This window comes from Nelumbo lutea, chromosome 6 (genome assembly GCF_056320005.1).
Source record: "Nelumbo lutea isolate HS-2025 chromosome 6, American lotus-T2T, whole genome shotgun sequence".
NCBI lineage: Eukaryota > Viridiplantae > Streptophyta > Magnoliopsida > Proteales > Nelumbonaceae > Nelumbo > Nelumbo lutea.
This window is the reverse complement of record NC_142689.1, coordinates 26,288,433-26,309,281: the sequence shown is the minus strand read 5'-3', so window position 1 is coordinate 26,309,281 and position 20,849 is coordinate 26,288,433. Positions and strand designations below refer to the sequence as shown.

General features: G+C 38.6%; 1 protein-coding gene across 1 annotated transcript; it reads right to left on the bottom strand.

Moving 5' to 3' along the window:
• Positions 1–12,892: 12,892 nt before the first annotated feature.
• On the bottom strand, positions 12,893–18,734 carry LOC148848069 (homocysteine S-methyltransferase 2-like). Its single transcript, XM_088950697.1, has 6 exons — positions 18,071–18,734; positions 17,584–17,640; positions 17,257–17,486; positions 16,181–16,310; positions 14,453–14,656; positions 12,893–13,263 (listed from the first exon to the last, which is right to left on the bottom strand). The coding sequence occupies exons 1-6, from the start codon at positions 18,248–18,250 to the stop codon at positions 13,087–13,089; spliced, it is 978 nt and encodes a 325-aa protein (XP_088806823.1). The 5' UTR covers positions 18,251–18,734; the 3' UTR covers positions 12,893–13,086.
• Positions 18,735–20,849: the final 2,115 nt, after the last annotated feature.

Sequence of the window (20,849 nt, the reverse complement as noted above, 5' to 3'; positions counted from 1 at the left end):
GGATCAAATTGAATGTTTTCCAAAATTTGGATAATGCATTGACATTTTGAAATTTAGGTATTAACTTGACACTATTTCCAAAGTTCAGATACTAAATTGAAATTTATTATCTTTCATTTTGTCAAAATGTAACAGTCAATTGTTACAGACGAAACCCTAAAGGTAGGAAGTAATTAATCAATTGTCATAAAACTTATAATATTCTATAACAATAATTAAATAATAAGGATAAAGTTAGTCAATTCACTAAGAGTCAGCTAGTACAGGTACTTGGGTGCTTTCCACCTGTCATGCCATCTCATAATGTTAGACATAGTGGTCAAGGGCATGGGGGTTACCATAGGCATGGTAGAGGTTACCATCGCCAGCGGCGCCGGGATGATATTCGCCATGCATAAGATGTCTCAAAAGGAAGTTCTGATCATGAATCCTGACGAGAAAGGTGAGATCTCTTGTGCCCACCAAGAGCTGGTCCAGAAGCAAAGATTTCTTGTGAGTTGTGCCCAGAGGAAGATGGCGTACAACCATTGATCTTCTTGTGACTTGCTCTATGGCCGCCCAAGGCTTGATAAGAGCAGAGCGAAACACCTTGCATGTCCCACACTGATACTTCCTATTGGTGAAGAACTTAAAACAGATCTTACAATTGTGTCTCCATTCAACTCAGAAACGGAGCTTCTAAGCACGCTGTAGCTCCTTACTATTCCTCTATTTCTCTCTACTGTATATCTCTCTTTGCATAGAATGAAATTCTTGCACTCACACTCCACATAACAGAATACAACGAACGATGATTGAAGGGGGATTTTACAGAGGTTGAGGAGAGAAAAATGGTGTCAGGCTGTCCATGGAAAGGAAAGATACTTCTTCGAAGAAAAAAATGGTGCTAGGTTGAGAAGAAGATCCGTTTTATATCTCGTAGAGACGGGATAGCCCAAATAAATGTTACGGCTAAACTTAGAGCAAGTAGGGCATTGGGTTTTCAAGGGAAAAATGAAAGAAACCTGGTGCAGTCAAACGACCTTACGCCCAAGGCCGATTTGCAGCTCCACACTTGACACGCCCAAGCCTCCTGATCTGAAACCTTAGGGCGGAAACCTCACATAGAAACAACCAAGCATCAGCGCAAAAACGCCTCTCGTTCCCTCCATCCTTCGTCCGAATCACTCCTGGGTTCACCATACTTTACCACCACTTCCCTCCAAAAACGCCAAACTCCGCCATTACCACCGCATCATTCAAAATCAGCACTCCCTCTCAAAATTTTGGGAGAAAGACGGTTCAGCCCAAAGTACAGTCGGAGTATGTGCCAGTTCAGAATTGATATTTTGAACTGGTGGAGTAAAGAGGTGTATAGAGTGGGGGGTTTTTGACATTTTGAATGTTTAGATCTGCAGTGGGATTCAGAAATCTGCATTAGATCTATATGTACTTTTTCATAAATTTTTTAGAGCAATTTGATTTCCAGTTAAATAAAAATTTAAAGAAATGAAGGGCAAAATATATCACAAAAGGGTAATTTTGAAATTAAGAAAAATTATGTCACCTGACATCGCATGTGAATGGATTGTATGAATGTGCTAACAATAGGGAAGGATTTTGTCCATTGTTAAAAATGTTTGGGGCACTTTAAGTAATTTCTTAAACAGATAAGTTTGTATTCATTTGCTAAACCTAAGGATAATTTAAGTATTTAACCTAAAAAATTATGTGATTGGTGATATCAAGTGTGTAAACCAATGTCACCTACCAACTGGTGGTGAGTGGTGAATCATTATAGTAGAGGCATAGGATCAAACCCCGTGTGGTAGCCCATAAAACCAATAATAATAATAATAATAATAATAATAATCATCATCCTTTACTATGGCGCCATTGACAATTATCCCCTTGAATTTCATTTGCAACAAAGACTTCCCTAAAATTTTACCTTGCAATAAATACCTATTCCATTGGAGTTCTTCACTTAACTTCAAAAATGATTCTCATTCAGCTGTTTAGAATTTTTTAAATCTCCAAATTACTCTTTTCTTAGTTATTTGAACAATTTATGATTTGATAAGTTTTCCAAATATAACATTAAAGTCCTCTCAGTTGTTTTAATAGATCCTTGTAGATTTTTAAACTTAATATTCAAATGAAATTGTAGAAATTTCTTTTTGATAGATATTAATTTATGTTTCTAAAAAGAAAAAGATATAAATTTAAGATTTTGTTTGATTTTTCTTAATTTTATTGAAAAAAAAGAGTGGATAATTTTTTATTTATTTTAAAATGAAGAAAAACATTCTGTCAGTGAAATGAAACAATAGTTTCAAGAAATTTGTTTTTTATGTAAGTAAAATGATTCTTGTTATTTTAGTTGATTTATTTGTGAAAAAACGGAGACATTTTTGAGTTAATTAGGGTTTAAGAGAAAACAATAAGAAAAAGAAAATAAGATAAATTCAAGTGGATATTTTGGTAATTTAATGCCATCATAATATCATATGAGCATATGACTAAATGGCCAATTGGTAAATGTGGCAAAGTAAAAATTCAGAGGGGGTAATTATCAGTGACTCCATAGTATAGTATAGGGGTTTGTGTAATTTACCCAAAAAATTTGGCAAACTCTGATGGAGCGCGATCCGGTCGGTCTTAGCTGTCCGCTGCCTTGCTTCCGAACGGGGTAGTAGGGAACCTGAAACGGAGGAGACAGAGAAACTCCGGGGGGAACCCGGTGTAGAGGCTCCGAAGCTCAAGTTAGAATCCTTCAAAAGCAAGGTAATACCAGATAGCGCAAAGTTTGCATACCTCCGTTGTCGGGGGGCAGGGGGCTCTTATAGTCACTTCGTGCACTCGTCCTGGGGTGTCAGGTCAAGTATGATTGCCCTTGTGCTTGTCAATTCGGCCATCGTCCTTTCTGCTGAGACAGAACCGTCACTGCCTAATCGTCATATAACCGGAGATGGCGGTGTCAGTGGCGGTGGCAAGTGGCCGTTTAGGGTGCTACCGCCAAACGTAGATCTCAGTCAAGCGCAGCGCCCTTGGGCACGAACTTCCTTTGTGTCAGGCGTGGTACGACTTGTTTGGTTTTGGTGCCAAGTGATGCGAAGTGCTGAGCTCGGAGGTCTTGAGCTCGGAGGTATCTATAGGGCAGGTTAGTTCGGCGAAGTGTATCCCGAGCTGTTACAAGGTGGGTCAGTTCGGCGAAGTGTATCCCGAGCTGTTACAAGGTTAGTTTGGCAAGTATAACCCGAGCTGTTACAAGGTGGGTCAGTTCGCCACCAAGCCAGTTCGCCCCAAGGCAGTTCGCCCCTAGGTAGTTCGCCACCAAGGCAGTTCACCCCCAGGCAGTTTGCCACCAGGCAGTTCGCCCCCAGGCAGTTCGCCCCCAGGCAGTTCGCCACCAAGGCAGTTCGCCCCCAGGCAGTTCGCCACCAGGCAGTTCGCCCCCAGGTAGTTCGCCCCCAGGCAGTTCGCCACCAGGCAGTTCGCCCCCAGGTAGTTCGCCCCCAGGCAGTTCGCCACCAAGGCAGTTCGCCCCCTGGCAGTTCACCACCAAGGCAGTTTGCCCCAAGGCAGTTCGCCACCAGGCAGTTCGCCACCAAGGCAATTCGCCCCCAGGCAATTCGCCACCAGGGAGTTCGCCACCAGGCAGTTCGCCACCAGGGAGTTCGCCACCAGGCAATTCGCCACCAAAGCAGTTTGCCACCAGGCAGTTCGCCACCAAGTAGCTCGTCACTAAGGTACGCCACCACCGGGTCGAATAACGAGGTACTTTGCCAAAAAATTTTACATCACAAAACATTGGTACGTGGCCGAAAACGGTTACATCATTTGGCGCTGTCTGTGGGAACCCGCTACAAAAAGCTAAGTTCCCATCCTACCAAAGCTAAGTTCTCATCTTACCAAAACTAAGTCCTCACTTTTTAGAAATTGAAGCTATCGCTTTATAGTTTACATTTTTTATGAACTCAGAGACTATGCAGGGAGCTAACGAACTAAGTAGCTCTACCAACCTTACTTTCAATTCAGATAATGCCACATCAGTCCTCTCCGCAAGGTCCCCCCCTACAAAGATGAGCTCTTCGTGGCTTCCGCGGGAGTTGGCGGCCAACTGACTACATAGGCGCCCTTACTGGTCGAGCCTTCCAATGCTCCCGTGTGAGCTGGCAACCTAAAGTTAGTGGTGTTGCCCTTGAAGGTCGAGCCCCTAGTAGCTTCTTGTAGGAGTAGGTGACCGACATTACGAAGCTGATGCAGGCCAAGCCTACGGGCCACCTCACTACTTAAGACTCGGTTGCCTCTCCGGCACAGGCAAAAGTCAAAAAAGAGTAGATTACAAGTCGGTCCCAAAAGCCTACGGGCCACATTACTGCTTAAGACCCGGTCGCCTCTCTGGCACGGGAAAAAGTAAAAAAAGAGTAGACTACGAGTTGCTCCCAAAAGCCTACTGGCCACATTACTGCTTAAGACCTGGTCGCCTCTCCGGCACGGGCAAAAGTCAAAAAAAGAATAGACTACGAGTCGCTCCCAAAAGCCTACGGGCCACATTACTGCTTAAGACCCGGTCGCCTCTTCGGCACGGGCAAAAGTAAAAAAAGAGTAGACTATGAGTCACTCCCAAAAGCCTACGAGCCACATTACTGCTTAAGACCTGGTTGCCTCTCCGGCATGGGCAAAAGTAAAAAAAGAGTAGACTACGAGTCGCTTCCAAAAGCCTACGGGCCACATTACTGCTTAAGACCCGGTCGCCTCTTCGGCACGGGCAAAAGTAAAAAAAGAGTAGACTATGAGTCACTCCCAAAAGCCTACGGGCCACATTACTGCTTAAGACCTAGTCGCCTGTCCGGCACGGGCAAAAGTCAAAAAAGAATAGACTACGAGTCGCTCCCAAAGCCTACAGGTCATACTAGTAATTGGATCAGCACTTACTAGCTCATCGACTTACGGGCCAGAAGAAATCTACTCCCTTCGCTGAGTTACTATCAGCTCGGGAGTGGGGGGCTATTGATGAGGGCAGATTTGGCCCTCCAGTAAAATTGTGACACGTGGCACCTCGTGACAACTAGGAAAACACCCAACCAACAAACTTACGAAGTTGGTGACCCACCCGGGCACCTGTCTGGCCGGCCTGGTGCGGCCTGCGTGCAGCCTGACGCGCGCCTGCGCGGCGCGCATGAACTGCACGGCGCACGCGCGGCTTGCGCGAACTGCGCGCGGCCTACGCGAACTGCGCACGGCCTACGCAACCTGGACCAGCCTAGCGCATGATCCGGCCAAGGCGCCAGCTTGACGACCTGATCTAGACACTGACCCACCGACTGACACAGGCGCCTGCTTGACGACCTGATCTAGGCACTGTCCCGTCGACTGACACAGGCGCCGACATGACGACCTGGCCTAAACACTGACCCGCTGACTGATGCAGGCACCCCTCTGACAACCCGGCCCAGGCGCCGACCTGGCCGCCTGACACAAGCGCTAGTCTGACGACCTCGAGGAGTTCACCACCGTACCCCGGTTCTGACCGGATGCGACGAGTCTTACCGTTTGGAGGCTTTTCACCCACCTAACCCGCGAAGACTCCGGTATATAAAGACCTCACCCCCCAAAGGGGAGGGGGATGAAAAAGAAAGGGAAGTAACCCTGCTCTCTAGCTCTCTCATATTATCTTCAAAGCTCTCTACAATAAGAGTGCTAACTTAAGCATCGGAGAGCCTCCACCGGGAAAGTACCCCTGGGACCTCTGATTCAGTTCTCGCAGGTCCTTCAGCTCCCACCGCCTACGAAGAGGAGGAAAAGATGCAGTTCTCGGAAGTCCCTCAGCTCCCCCCACCTACAAGGAGGAGGAAGAGATGGAGTTCTCGAAGGTCCCTCAACTCCCGCCACCTATAAGGAGGAGGAAAAGATGGAGTTCTCGGAGGTCCCTTAGCTCCCGCCACCTACAAAGAGGAGGAAAAGATGGAGTTCTCGCAGGTCTCTCAACTCCCGCCACTTACAAAGAGGAGGAAAAGATGAAGTTCTCGCAGGTCCCTCATCTCTCGCAGCCTACAAAGGAAAGAAGACCACCTCATGCTGAGGGCAGTTGGATTGTGCCGCACCAGAGAGCTCCAACATTCTCTAAGGCATCGACCGCCTAGTAGGGAGTTCGCCCCAAGGCAGTTCGCCACCAAGGCAGTTCGCCCCTAGGGAGTTCGCCACCAGGCAGTTCGCCCCCAAGTAGTTCGCCACCAAGGCAGTTTGCCCCCAGGCAGTTCGCCACCAGGCAGTTCTCCCCCAGGCAGTTCGCCACCAAGGCAGTTCGCCCCCAGGCAGTTCGCCACCAAGGCAGTTCGCCCCCAAGCAGTTCGCCACCAGGCAGTTTGCCATCAAGGCAGTTCGCCCCCAAGGCAGTTCGCCCCCAGGCAGTTCGCCACCAAGGCAGTTCATCCCCAGGCAGTTCGCCACCAGGGAGTTCGCCACCAAAGCAGTTCGCCATCAAGTAGCTCGCCACTAAGGTACGCCACCACCGGATCAAATAACGAGGTACTTTACCAAAAAATTTTACATCACAAAACATTGGTATGTGGCCGAAAACGGTTACATCAAACTCCAAGGCAGTTGTTGAGATGCTTCATGCTTGATGGTTCTTAAAAACAAACTCAGATGTTAGACAGCACTGATTTACACCATTTGTTTGTATTTTACCGCCACGAATGAGAGGGAGAGAAGAAAATCAGATTTACCACTTCTGCATTTTAGAAAATCAGATTTAGTAGGCCCCGTTTGAAACCGTTCTGCATTTTACAAAAAAAAAAATCAGATTTATCACTTTGGTTGAGCACCCATTGTTTCCGATAAGTTACTCTACAATCACGATTCTGAATTTTTAAATGCCCGGAATTTCAATCGCAAGCAGGCGCCCTTTATTTCACCCTAGAAGAAGCACTAAAAATTACAAAAAGAAAAAGAAAAAATCAGTTGGAGCGAGACCTGACCCGATCTTCAACAAGGCATCATTATTCACTACGTCGTTTATGGCTGCAAGTCGTCGGGTTGCCCTCTTGCCGAATTGATAAGTTTCAAGTTTCAACTACATCAGTTTCGGGCCCATTCGATTTTTGATAAATGCTCAACCCAACCCATGTTACACCCCTACTGGCTATTGTAGAGCAAAATTCACTAGTTGACCCATTTGTAAAACCTTTTCCCTAATCTTGAGACCCGACCCGATCTGCAATAAGGCATTATTCACTATGGCTGCAGATCGGGTTGCCCTCTTGCCGAATTGACAACTTTCAAGTTTCAATTACATCAGTTTTGGGTCCATTCAATTTTTGATAAATGCTCAACCCAACCCAACCCCTGTTACACCCCTCCTTATCATAGACCAAAATCACTACTTGATCCATTTATAAAACCTTTTTCTCTACTTTTGTGGATGATTCGTGGCAGTATGATCCCCACGAGCGACATAAAGTAAGCGTGCGAAATCTATAGAATGATATCATACGTTTAACGTGCCGCACGAGTTTGTACCTCCCCCACCATCCCTTGAAATTTCTCTACTACCTCCATTTCCTTCTTATTGTCTTCTTGTCTCCTCGCTAGAAACGCCAATGGAAAAGCCGGTTTAAGCCCTTTCTCACTCTCTCTTTCATCGTTTCTTCTTAACAAGTTGTCTCTCTTTATCAACACTCCTCAGTAGCCTGTCCATCCAACATTGTTCACTCGATAAACCGAATTGGAGTAAATCTTAGGAATGACCTCTCTGGTTTACTCCTCAATCTGTTGATCGCTTTGCTGCCTTACACTGTTCCTAGGCATGTCTCTATCTTCCCTTTGTCTCTTTCTCTCCCTAAACTTATGTCTTCCTAACCCCGCCCATTATTTCTTTGGTCTGGCTTTCAATTGCAAGAATATCCTCATGGTCCTATCTTCATCTCTCTCTACAATTGTTCACCATTGCATGCCTATAAGGATTGTTGAATCTGTTTTAGGATTTGTAAGTGCATTGTCTTTTTTAGGGCTTTGTTTTCTTTTTGTTTAAGGGTTTCTTGAGGATTTGATTTCTCTTGCTTGCATGGTGTATTTTAGAGGCTCATTTTTCTTGTTGGTTGCAAATTAGGTCGAGCTCCAGTCGAGGGTGATTTTCCTCTTTACTTCAGTTAGGGTTTGGGTTTTCTTCAGTTCAGTTCTCTCTCAATCAACATTGAGTTTCAATTGGAAGTTTTCACTACACTTGAAATAGCCTTTGTTCAAATCCCATCTTTTACTTTAGATTTCTTCTCGTTTTCCATTTCTTGAAATGGCTTGCATGAAACTAGGTTTTGAAACCGATGCATTCCAAAGGCAAGGGTAACCTTGGTATGTTCCCTTTGCATTTCAATTTTCTATGTATTGTGTTTTGTGTAAGACTTTATGGTGCTGTTATTCGTGCATTCTGGGCATGCAAATGGATTTGAAGTGGGGCAATGAGATTAAATCTAATATTTGGGTTAGTTGTACCTTAGATCTTAGTCTTTTGTTTGACTTTAATAGCTATAGCCTAGATTTTCGATTTACATTTATGTTGTCAATCTGCTTGAGGGAATGCCAACGTATAAAAATAAAAAATAAAAATAAAAATATGCTTGGGAGAATCAATATATTTTCAACCTTTGGTATTGTCTAGAAAATTTCTATATTTGAGAAGAATAGTGGAATGTAGGCACTAGTCTAATACCCCGGTAGGATTCTCTTTACATTTATTGGAACTTGTTGATTACTGTTTCAAGTCTTGTTTTGCATTTGTATTTGTTCAACTGATTGTACTTGATAGTAGTAAATTGTAGTTTTGTCATTTGTCCAAAACATAGAATGTTGGGAAGAAATTAAGTTTATCCACAAACTATTTCTCTTTAAAAAAAAAAAAAACTTGTAGATATTTAGCTATCACAATTCCAAGCAAGATATCAACAAAAACAATCATAAGCCAAGCAAAGAGAGACACACGATATTTAACGTGGAAAGCCCCTCCAATGTGAAGGGTAAAAAACCACGGGGCCAAGGAGACTCAATAAAAAATCTCACTAATAACTTGAGGTAACAATTACAACAACTCAAATACCACAATATGCTCACAAACTTAGAGCAAATATAGATTTTCAAACATACAAACGAGAATATCAAAAGTGGTGAAAAATAACAGTCAGAAAAACTCACAAACACGGCTACTGTTCATGCCACAACATGGAGACTTTCACTGCTACAAATCAGATCTCCACCATTCAAATCGTAGGTCTGTAAGTTTCGAACAATCCCACCAAATTTCAGCCAAATCGAACAACAAATGACCCTCGATCAGAGTAATTGATGAAGACTGCCGCGAGATGTTTTCTTTTCCCGAACAAGTATGAGTTGCTTTTGTTCGACCTCAAATAATTGGCGATTTAGGGCTTTGATCAAAGATCCGACTGTTCATAATGAAGAAAAATGAGTCATTCACTTACTATCCAAATTTCTGCTCGATCTGATGGTGGATTGGAAAATTCCGTCCGTTTGATGAACTCTGCGCATTAAGAAATCTACATAGTATTTCGATTTCTCTCTTTTCCTCTCTCTCTCTCTTCAACACATCACACGCAAAAAGGATCTAACCCTAGTTTTTATTTTTCTTTTTTTTTTTGAAAAAAAAACAATTGGTTGAAGGAGAGGGCTATAATATGGGTCAATATCCCATAATGTGCTGGGCCCAACACAGAAAAGGGGGAAATGCAGATTCAAAGAGTTGGGTTTTTTGCATCCTACTTACCTGGAAGAGTGGTTTAATTAATTTTTTTTTGTAGGTTCTGTTTAAAGATGGCTTCTATTTAAAGATCATTTCTTTATTTTTTTTGTCTTGTTATTCACTTATGGAATTAATTTGGCATTTTGTACTTATTATTTAGAGCTTATTTCTAACATAATATTTTCTTATTTTTATAGTTTGGCCCATGAATTCTGTTCAAAATCATGAAGCTGAATTTGTGTATGGTGTTGGCCATATTAATCTAGTGAAAGCTAAAATCTTTGGTTTTGTTTATGAAACCCATAAAGGTCAGTGTATACAAATGTAATGCTTTGTAATATCGTCTATGTTCTGAAGAGTAATAGACTTATTTCAGTTGACAACAACAGTTGCTCAAAAGCAAGTGAAGGCTCAGTTAAGGGTTTCAATTGCCTTTCAATGGAACTTCATGTTGTAGAATGCATACATTTAAGAGTAATTTTATGATGACACTAATGGTCGCTTTGCTTTTCTTTACAAATTCCAAGGAGTTTGAACATTTATTTTTTCTCTTTTCCTTTTCTTAGTGCATTGAATACTCTTCATTGAGGGGATTCATACCACAACAAGGGACTTTCCTTCACTAATAGTGAGAGAGATTTTCACTATTTGTGAGTTTAGGGCTAGGAGGATTTTTTGCCCTGGTTTTGTTTTTAATTCAAACTTTCAAAGAAAACCTGATACAAATAGATGAAAGTATGGAACAACCAGATTTTCAAATTAGTGATTTAAAGTAGAAAGCTAGGTATATTCTATCCTATTTAGCATATATCTGTTTTTTATTGAAATAATTCCTAAAAAAGCATTGTTTTATTTGTTTATATGATACATGTACCTTTGTATATTTACATCTCAAATAAGACAGGGCTCAAGAATTGGACTTTGATACATGAATGCTGGTTTTGTAATTTGTACTATTGTATTTGTGGTCTTCATGACATGTTTGGGAGTCTAAAGATATCGTTTAATATTCAATTTCTTTTCTTGATTCAAATTTTGAATCTAATAAATGTATTTCAAGACTTATAACTGACAAGTAAGACACAATGAGCTAATAATCTCAAGTTAAACCATTGTTGCCAAGGAGAGAAGAGGACATTGTAAGGGAGAGTTTAGAGGTTTTTCTATTGAACCAGTTAGGATGTAGCAAATTGTAAATTAACATACTCATTGAGCATTTGAGCACAAATTATCAAAAATAAATAAAAAACTCATTGAGTATTTGAGCACATCTTGGGTAAAGCAATAGTGATAAGAGTTGTGTTTTATTAACTTAATTTTCATAATATTTTAATGATTAAATGTTCAATTCAAATATGAGAATGGGATTCTACAAATTTTTTTATAATCTAAATTGTAAAAGGAAATAGAGAATTCTACTATGTTTTTTTCCCAAATTAGAATAATATATAGTCTTGACTCTTGATACCCACCTTTGGGATTCAAGGGTGAACAATTTTGATGGAAGAAAAAGACAAGCTTCAATAGTTAGTTAATAAAGGTACATACTCATATAAGATCCTCTAACAACATTAGACTCCTCTAGGCATTCATTACTCATTTATTTATATTTTTCGTAAGGACAAATGGCATTTATTATGTTACGTGGTATCTCCCCATAAATTTTCTACTATATTGCAGTATTTCTTGCATCTCTTGATTAATTGATCTCCTTGGGTTATGAACTTTATTTGTACTTTTCCTTCTATAGCTTTCATTTTAGCATAAAGTGATTGCGTAGGAAAATCTTACACTTTATTATCAGCCCTAATCTTCTTAGCATAGGTTTTTGCTAAGAAACTTGGAAAGGATACCAACTTATTGATTTCTACCCAATGAAAAGGTTAATTTGGTTGTTTAACAAGTACGTTTATAGATGGCATATGTAAGGTTTATGTACATACAAACTGGATAAGCTTCATTATTACAAATATCAGCCTTATACATCATGGATTTCTATAATGAATGAATTTTCTTTCCTCGGACCTATCAAAAATTTGAATTATTCATATATACAGTTGCTTATTGTTGTACTTTGGATAGTTACTAACAATGACTTGATAGTTATAGACACCAGTGTCTGATAACATCTTGCTTTTGTGGAGGATGAACCTGTGCTATTTCACATAGGGAATGCATATAAGAGAGATTAGAATACTTTATATATAGATGTATTTTCTTACAATATTAATTACATGTATAATTATAGATATTCAAACAGTTAGCTATCTATATGATGGGTTTTCAAGAGTAATCACATCTAACATTTCAAACTTGGACTCTTCAAACAGAGTACTTGAGCTTCACCATTTTCTGATATGGAAAGTTTTGCTTAAAATGATTCAAAATCCATTTTAACATTTTTTCTATGTTGCCCCTTTTACACTTCGAACTTGATTTTATGGAACAAATCAAAAACTTCGAATTGAATTTAACTCCATCTAAGCACAATGTATTTTGCTACTTTATTAAAAAACCAAATAGTTCGGTCTGTTTTTTATTCCATTTCGCAGGGGCTCACCCGCTAGTTATCATTATTATTCCCATTTCCATTGTTCCATTAGCATGGGTTATCTGGGGTGCCACGCATGACTCCGCATTCCGGTTGAAGTAGATATGTATCAGCTGGTCCGGGCATGATCCACTTTGGAATAGTTATCTAAAAGATCAATAGTTCATTACTACTTTATTCTAATTTACTTTTGGCTACACTTTTTATTTGATTTGTATGCGTATATAAAAGTGATTTTATATGAAGCACTTCATCCTTTTTTTTTCTTTTGAAAAGGAAAAGATATAGTCTGGACATGGTCAACCATGGACAGAGGATTCCAATCTTGAATGTGGCCCGTTTGCCTATAAACTGCTGATCGTGAATTCGTGATCGTCCATTCAAGAGCAATTAATCTGATAGAAAAAGGGCGGGTTAACAGAGAAAATTAGGAGTTCAACGATGGGACTAAAACATGATATTAGGTGTACAAATTGTAGGCCTGCTCATCTGTTTTTTCAGCTAAACTTCACCCCAAATGGATGATGCCTAGGTTTGATTGAGGTGATGAAGGTCCAATTTCTCACCAATGGGCCCCATACAAAGAATGGCTTCTTTCTCTTCACATTGAACAGATTGAGGTAATATGATGCTGATAAGAGAACACATAATTTTTGAGCGGTGAATTTTACAGGCCAAAGTCTAGGTTACCCATCTGTGCTTTGAATAGATAAAGATACATGGGTGTGAGCTAATAGTTCCAATTGTATTGCAGATTTGCAGTCTTACATAAACTTGGAGACCAAAATGCTTGTCTTATCTAAGCAACATCCTGGTCTCCTGAGCCTATGACTTGATTTCCCAAGTGATGCAAAGAACAAGTGTTATAAAAAATGTAGCAGAAAAGATCAAGGAGGAAACTTACCACCCATTCTTTTCGATCAGGATCATAAGTTTCACCACTATTTGGATAAACAAGTATAGGTTTACTTGTCACCTGCAGGGTTACACAGACAAACATCAAGTATTTCAGAGTGCTGCATGGAAAGGGAATGATCAGAAGCATTAATAAATTAAAGTGGTTAAAGACCAAATTTCTGGAAAAATCAGAAGCATGAACTGACTGATTGATATGAATCACCAACTTAAAAGCATTAAGAACAGTATCCATAGAAGCGCTATAATCTAATAGGTTCATACTAGGCTACTATTATGTAAAAGGTTCCTACTAGGCTACTATTGGCAAGAGTATCAAGAGACTTATAGGAGGCACTGACAGAGTGAAAACAGTTTCCAGTAAATGACAGCGCTATAATCTAGCAGCAGTGTCATTCTAACTGAGGCATCTACAGTTTCATTGATCCAGAAAAGAAAAAAAAAAGTTTCCTTGATACACAATCTAACCTCAAATATTAGTTGGATATGATTTTTTGCTTCCTCCATAGAGTCGGGTATTTATAAAAATAATCTCGTGTTTAAATTCACTATTAGGGTGTCTGTATAAGATGGCATCATCTTTGAACATCAGAAATTGACATTTGTTAAGTCTAACATGAGAGTGAACAGAAAAAGAGAAAAATAATGCATACAAATTTGTTGACCGGTTAACAACACCACTAATACTCCACTGTCATTGTGCTATTTAACTTATAACAGACCTCTTTCCAAATAAGACATTTGTTTTTCTTTTTTTCATTTTTTTGAGAAGTATTAATTTTTTTTGCACCATGGGATTACACAACAAGGGGTAACCCATAACCCCTCCAACACTGGTGCAGGTAGGATTTGATCCCAAGTCCCCGCTACAGCCAGCCAGAGACCTTACCAACCAACCAGTTGGCAGCTAGCAACAGTAAAAAATAGATCCTTATGACCAAGTCTCTGAGATTTTCATTTTCCATTTTTATTTTTTAATTAATCTACCTGTTTGATGCTGCACATATAGATCCTTGTGAACAAGCAACAGTAAAAAATAGAATGCAGAAAATAATCAAGATTAAATAGGATAACCATGACTTCCAAACTTCAAACTCTGTAGAACAGGACATTACACTAACCAGATTATTAATTTCTTCTCCATCTTTTTCCTTCTAAAGATTTAATTTCCTCCAAGATGGAAAAGAAAAACAAATATGACCCTCTTCATATTTAACCCGGATTAAAAACAACACAATAGAGGATCATACCTTTTGAACTAAGAGAATGAGACCATGAATAAATCTCGGAGGGGTGCAGTTGACTCCAATAGCAACAATCTTCTTACATGAATCAGCAATTGATGCACACTCAAGCAAAGAATCTCCACTAACCACATTGAAACCATCCTTAGAATTGAATGAGAACCATGCTGGTATCATTATATCATCTTCCTCAAGCAGCTCAGCATAGGCCTACATGACCACCAACCAACCAAAAGATTGTCAGAAACAAATTGGGATAGACCTAGCAATGTATGTTATATGGATACTGGCACAAGCATCATCAGAATCTGTCATAGGTATGACTTGTGAGGTGTGTGATTTGGCAAGCCTGAAAAACAAGATTCAGAGATTCAGCTGCTATACCTTGGTTTTAAGTAACGTAACTTTCCTAATCATATCTTTGCATGTTATAAAGCTTTTGAAAAAGAAAAAATATTAAAAACAGATGTGTAAATCAGAGAAAAAGCACTAAGCAAACAAGGACCGGATACACTAAATCATCAACTATCAAACCATGTAAATTACAGATTTTCCCAATTTTTATGGTAAGAGCTTGATGTACTCTAAGCAAATATCATAGATGTAACAAATAGAAAAGTCCCCTGAAGTGTTGTATCAGTTATGGTATCCAGATGTGAATAACACAACTCACAAATATCTATGTAACATAACCAGAAATACAGTTAGGAAATCATTCTTGATTCTTAGCATACTCTTGATCCATATACTAATGGTCCGATGTATTTTGACACTTTATATGGAGTTGCTACCCATCCAAGTTATGTCTCTAGATCAGAAGATCAGTAGTTCCAATGGCTGTGTAGTTTGGATAAAGCTGCAACCTGGACGGGGCCCAACATGAGCCCCACCTGATCCAAACCAAGCGTTTGTACAGATTGGGCTTCTATTTTGGGCTCCAACTCCAATTGGGCCTGAACCTGAAAAATCAGGTTTAGCCTCAGTTCAGATTAGGCTTGGGTAGTCCAAGCACAGAACAAGCTTGGTCCAACCCAACCCGAGTCCATCTAACCTTCTATAATCTATTTACCCCATGACATACATATGTTGTGTATTTCTGCTAAGTATATATGTTCATACGATATATTTACACCATTATATACATATATATGATCAACCCAGCCCCACATTCATGCACAAATGCACAAAATACATATTTTATGCATTTTATGTAATATGTGTACATATTTTTCTTTTGTTCTATTTCTAAGTTGCACTATAAAGTCCAAAGGAATTGTAGAAATACAAAATGTGAGTAAGAACTAAGAAAATTTTTAAACCCAACCAACCTTCCCAGACCCAAGATCCATGTTCTAGGATTGGACCTCCATTGGCCCTGAACCTAGCCTAAGTTGCACCCCTAAGCATGGAACAGAATGAGGATGATGAACCATTCATCATCAACTTTTAAGTAAGAACAACAATACGAAATTAAGGGGCTGTTTGATAACAACTGAAGTTGCTGAACTGAAAAGCTTATCGCTTTGTCTTTAAGTGAATATGATTTTAAGGAGGTTAGGGGCTCCTTAATGGCTGAAGCTAAAGTTGGGTAGGTTGCTATAACCTTGAATATTTTATTATTTAATTATTTTATCTACTAAAAGACAAATCAATGTCATTTGGTCCAGCAACTTCAGCTGTTATCAAACTCCCCCTAAATTCTACCATTTATTTATAGGGAGTCAAAAAACGTACCTGTGCTTCTAGCTTATTTGGAATTGTTTCAAATGCAATTAGGTCAGCACCTGATTCTGCTAGAACCTGAATCCTTCTCCTATGGAAATCTTTCAAAGTTGCAAGAGAAACTGCATCGCCATAGTTACCACTGCAGAATGACACCACAAGGAAAAGAAGACATGCAAAATACCATAAAATACCATCCAAGAAAAGAGCAATGGTACTAATTTGTTATAGTACTACAGGGACTGAAAATCATTGGACTGATGAACAATGAAATAGCAAAAGAGTATAAAATGAAACCCATTAACAGTATATTCAATGGATAGAAGATAAACTCACAAGTTTTCTTACACATGGAAAGCTATTAGAATCCACTGACAAAGAAATATATGATCTTAAATAATCTTATAATGATGTGGTAAGTGCTTTGCTTTCTCTGGATATTTAATTACGACTACAGATATGCTTTCTTTTTTCCTTTATTATCATGGGGTTCACATTTCCGGCTTGGAATCTTACCATTTAGATGATTAAAGACTGCATCATTTATTATCCATACATTTCAGATGATTTGGCACATCAGTATTAGTTTTTGATACAAATCCTAAGCTACAGTATGGGTTGTCTAATAGATCAATAACCTCAGAGTATTTGCATAGTGAAGTTCTCAGTTTGTCTTTGCCCAATGAATGAGACAACTCATGTGATGAGCCACATCAATTTTTGTTGTATATGCATTTTCCCCTTTCTTATCCTGTATCCCACATTGCAATCAACTCCCAGCTTTAAAAAAAAAAAAATCAGTAACTCACTGATTATGCTTTTTTTGGACAGCAAATAACGCACGGTTTGAGAACAAATAACATCCATCTACTCGGAAAATCTAGTTTTGGTACGCTTGGGAAAAGGATAGCAACTATGCACTTAAATAATTAATGTCACAACTGCTGGAGTTGAAAACAAAAAATAAAATAAAATAAATAAGAAAAAAACTAAGTTCTGAAAATAAAGCACCTTGTAGATTTGTGGACTAAAAGAATGTAAAAACATATCAAATCCAAAGAAATTGCAACCAAGGGAACTCAACTGACCAGTACTCAGACCCATCAGCCAAATAAGCCCCATAGCTTCCTACAGAGGCAGCTACTAAGATGGGACGCTTTTTCAGGATTCTTTCATTTCCAATGCCATCAGGCAAATATTTTGTGCATCTATCATAATAAATATCTCGCGCCTCACATGCAAGTTTTACACTCCTTTGCAGCAGAACTTCACTTTCTTCCCTTGACAAGCCTTTAGCCTCAAAACCTTGAATAGTAGCCTGTCGTACAAACAGAATAACCATTGTTCAAATTACACAAGTCTCTGGAGAAACCATTATCGGTAATTACTGATAAAAGCAAAGAACACTCAAGTACCTGATAAGAGGCAGTGGTTATAATATCAGCGCCGGCTTCAAGGTAGTCCAGGTGTACCTATTCCACTCAAAAATACAAGAGAAACATATGAATTATAATAAGGATCCAGTCTGGTGCTCACAATTCTAAATCCAGCCACAGAGACAGTAAACCGGAGAGAACTAATAATTATGAACTCCAGCACATAAAAACCTCAGCAGTAAAAATATGCATGAACAAGAAACAAAGAAAAACAAATAAAAAGGAACATATTCCATAGGGGGACCAGGCAGCGAGATGTCTAAAATCAAAACATGAATAGAATACAAATCGGCCAATGCATGTGAGATAACAAAACCAAGTTATCCACCCATAAGAGATAGCTAACTGATTGAAATAATGAAACAAACAGAAAAGGAGAACGAAATCGGTGCCATCAAAAAGTGAAAAAAAAACATAATAGAAAATTGAAATTAAAATCCTATGGAAAAGAGTTTAAAGGTTATACCCTTCTGATTAAGTGAGGGGAGCTAATGAGGCATTTGGCGCTCCAGAGAGGATCGTTCAGGTCCGCGCCGTGTCGTTCGAGCTCCGTTGCAAGACCACCATCGATGACGCCGTACCCACCAGACTTCTGGAGGAAATTGGACATTACCGACGAGTGTTCTACGCTTCCAAGATCACCCATTGGACGACCAGAGCTGATAGGCTATTTGGACAAATTTGGGAGAGTTTCCGGCGAGTCAAGTAGGCAACCAAAGTACCCACCCAACCTGAATGCGCACGTCAATAGTCGATAATGGGAAGTCCAGGAACTACGGGAAAAGCACAAAATGCTGTCAGACACCCTCGTTCAGAATTTATAGACAGAAGACAGTGCTCCAAATGACCATACTCCCCCTCATTCTTGAACGAGTGTTCAGAATCCCAAAAGACACTCCTCTGATCTCATTTTATTTTAATTAAATGCAGACATACGGTTAAGGATAAGCATGAAGATTCACACCAACTACGTAGATGATAAGATAAGCACAAAAAGAGAAAGAAACCAGCTCGACGCTATCAGTTGTTAAAAGTTCTCAGACATCTTGTCTCTCTTTGTATATTGTACCACTCGATTCAATACACCTTGTAAGTGAACATCAAGTGAAAATACAGAGCTCTCATAAGTCAAGAGAAGGAGTCGAATTTACTCGAAGTATTTTGTCTAGTTTATGACTATGCCAGGTGGCAAACTGGCTACACAACGTGGGATCGTAGCTCCTTTGACTCCACTTGTTTAGTCCAAATTTCATTTGCATCATTACAAATGTACGAAAGTGCAAATTCTAATTTATTGTGTTCTGTTTGCTGGGAAGTAGATTAGGAAGCAAAATGACATAATCCATTAATCCCCTATTTTAGTGTGGGTTCTTTCAACGAAGGAAAAAATTGAAGGTGGGTGGAAGATTCTCTTTGGAGGGAAAAAATGGGGAATAATAAATCACGTTGTAAAATTTTGAAGGAGAGGGTGATGTAAAATTTTGTATCAGTTTTGGGATGCAAAATTTACACTACCCATAAATATAAATGAAACAAAAAAAAAACATTGAGAAGATTATACAAATTTTGCATCATTTTTTTGAGATGCAAAATTTAGATGAGAATAAAAGAAAAATTGTAAATTTTGAATAGCATTGCATTGTGAATATCTCGATATCTAAAATCTCTTGGGGAGTTATTCCCGATGTAAGGTTGTAAGGTTGGGAGAGGCTGTTCGAACTGTGTGAGCGTACGCTTGCACTGAGCAAAGCCGAACGCGTGTAAGCTGGAAACAAATGGAGCCCTATAAATTTTTTCTTAAATAATTAAAAGTATACATGTAGAAAAATAAGCGTTTTCCAATGTCAAAGGTGGTTTGGAAAAGTAATAATAATACTTTGTCATTCAATAGAAATTTTTTAACGACATCTTTAAAATTTGGGTATGAAGATAACCCCTGTGCTTTAGGAATAATTTCACTTTTAGGGCCTGAATTTTTAAATGTGACATTTTAGTATCTCAACTTTTAAAAATATATATATTTAAATCCAATTCCAATAAACTAACATTAGCATGAGGGATAAAATTATAAAAATGCCCATCTTCTAACTCTTTTTTCCACTGTTCATCTTTCTTCCACTAAGTTTGGACTTTGGACGCAAACCAACAACAACAAAGTATGTGTTTGAATCTGTGGGTGTTTATGGATAGGTCGCTTATTTGTACTTTTTCATTTTAAGTGTTTATTTATACTTTTTGATTTTAAATATTTTTTTACTTTAAAACGTTTCCTATTTTTGTTGTTTGGCTTTACTTTAAAGGTTCTTTATTCTCCACCTTAGATTAATACTCATTAAAATATAGCACATTAGCATTTGGTTTCAAGAAGCGATGGGGCATGAGTAAAACAAAAATTTGACATTTCCCCAAATGCCCTATGTACAAAAATCAAAGTGTGTCAGTTTTCTACCATTTATTTGATAAACGGTAAACCAAACAGTTGTTTCATTTTGCTTCATATGCAATAAATGTCAGCACGTATGTGACACTGATGTGGCTGCATTTTTTCAATAAGCTCCCACAAAACCAAACACAACCAAAGTATGTATGCAAAAATGAAATTACCCCCAATAAACAAATCAGGGTGAACTTATTTTCTTACCACTATTTGCGTTCAAAAGTCCAAAGGTAGAAGAAAGATTAATAGTAAAAAAAAAGAGTCAGAACATGGGTATTTTTGTGATTTTACCCCTCCTATAACCTTATATATATAAAGGATATGGGTGCTGTCTGCACTCAGGAAATGGAATCTACTGGTACGAGTAGATCCCACGTGCGAGCACCCATTTTCAATAATTAATTACAGTAATTAATAATAATAATTACTAATTAATTACTAACTAATAACAATAATTAGTAGATCCCATTACGAGTAATTAATAATGTAATTACATGTACCCATTTCCAGTAATAATAATTACTAATTAATTACTAACTAATAACAATAATTAGTAATTAATTACAGTAATTAATAGTGTAATAACAATTTCCAGTAATTAGTTACTAATTAATTATTAGTTAATAACAATAATTACTAATTAATTACTGTAATAATAATTACAGTACTAACTAATAAAAATAATTATTAATTAATTACAGTAATTAATAGTGTAATAACATGCACCCATTTCTAGTACTAATTATTTATTAATTAATAACAATAATTACTAATTAATTACAGTAATTAATAGTGTAATTATATAATT

Coding starts and splice junctions, on each gene's coding strand:
- LOC148848069 (XM_088950697.1), bottom strand. CDS start 18,250: ATGGGTGATCTTGGAAGCGTAGAACACTCGTCGGTAATGTCCAATTTC. Junction 17,641..18,070: donor CCCCTCACTTAATCAGAAGG/GTATAACCTTTA, acceptor TGAGTGGAATAG/GTACACCTGGACTACCTTGA. Junction 14,657..16,180: donor CAAATAAGCTAGAAGCACAG/GTACGTTTTTTG, acceptor GTGGTCATGTAG/GCCTATGCTGAGCTGCTTGA.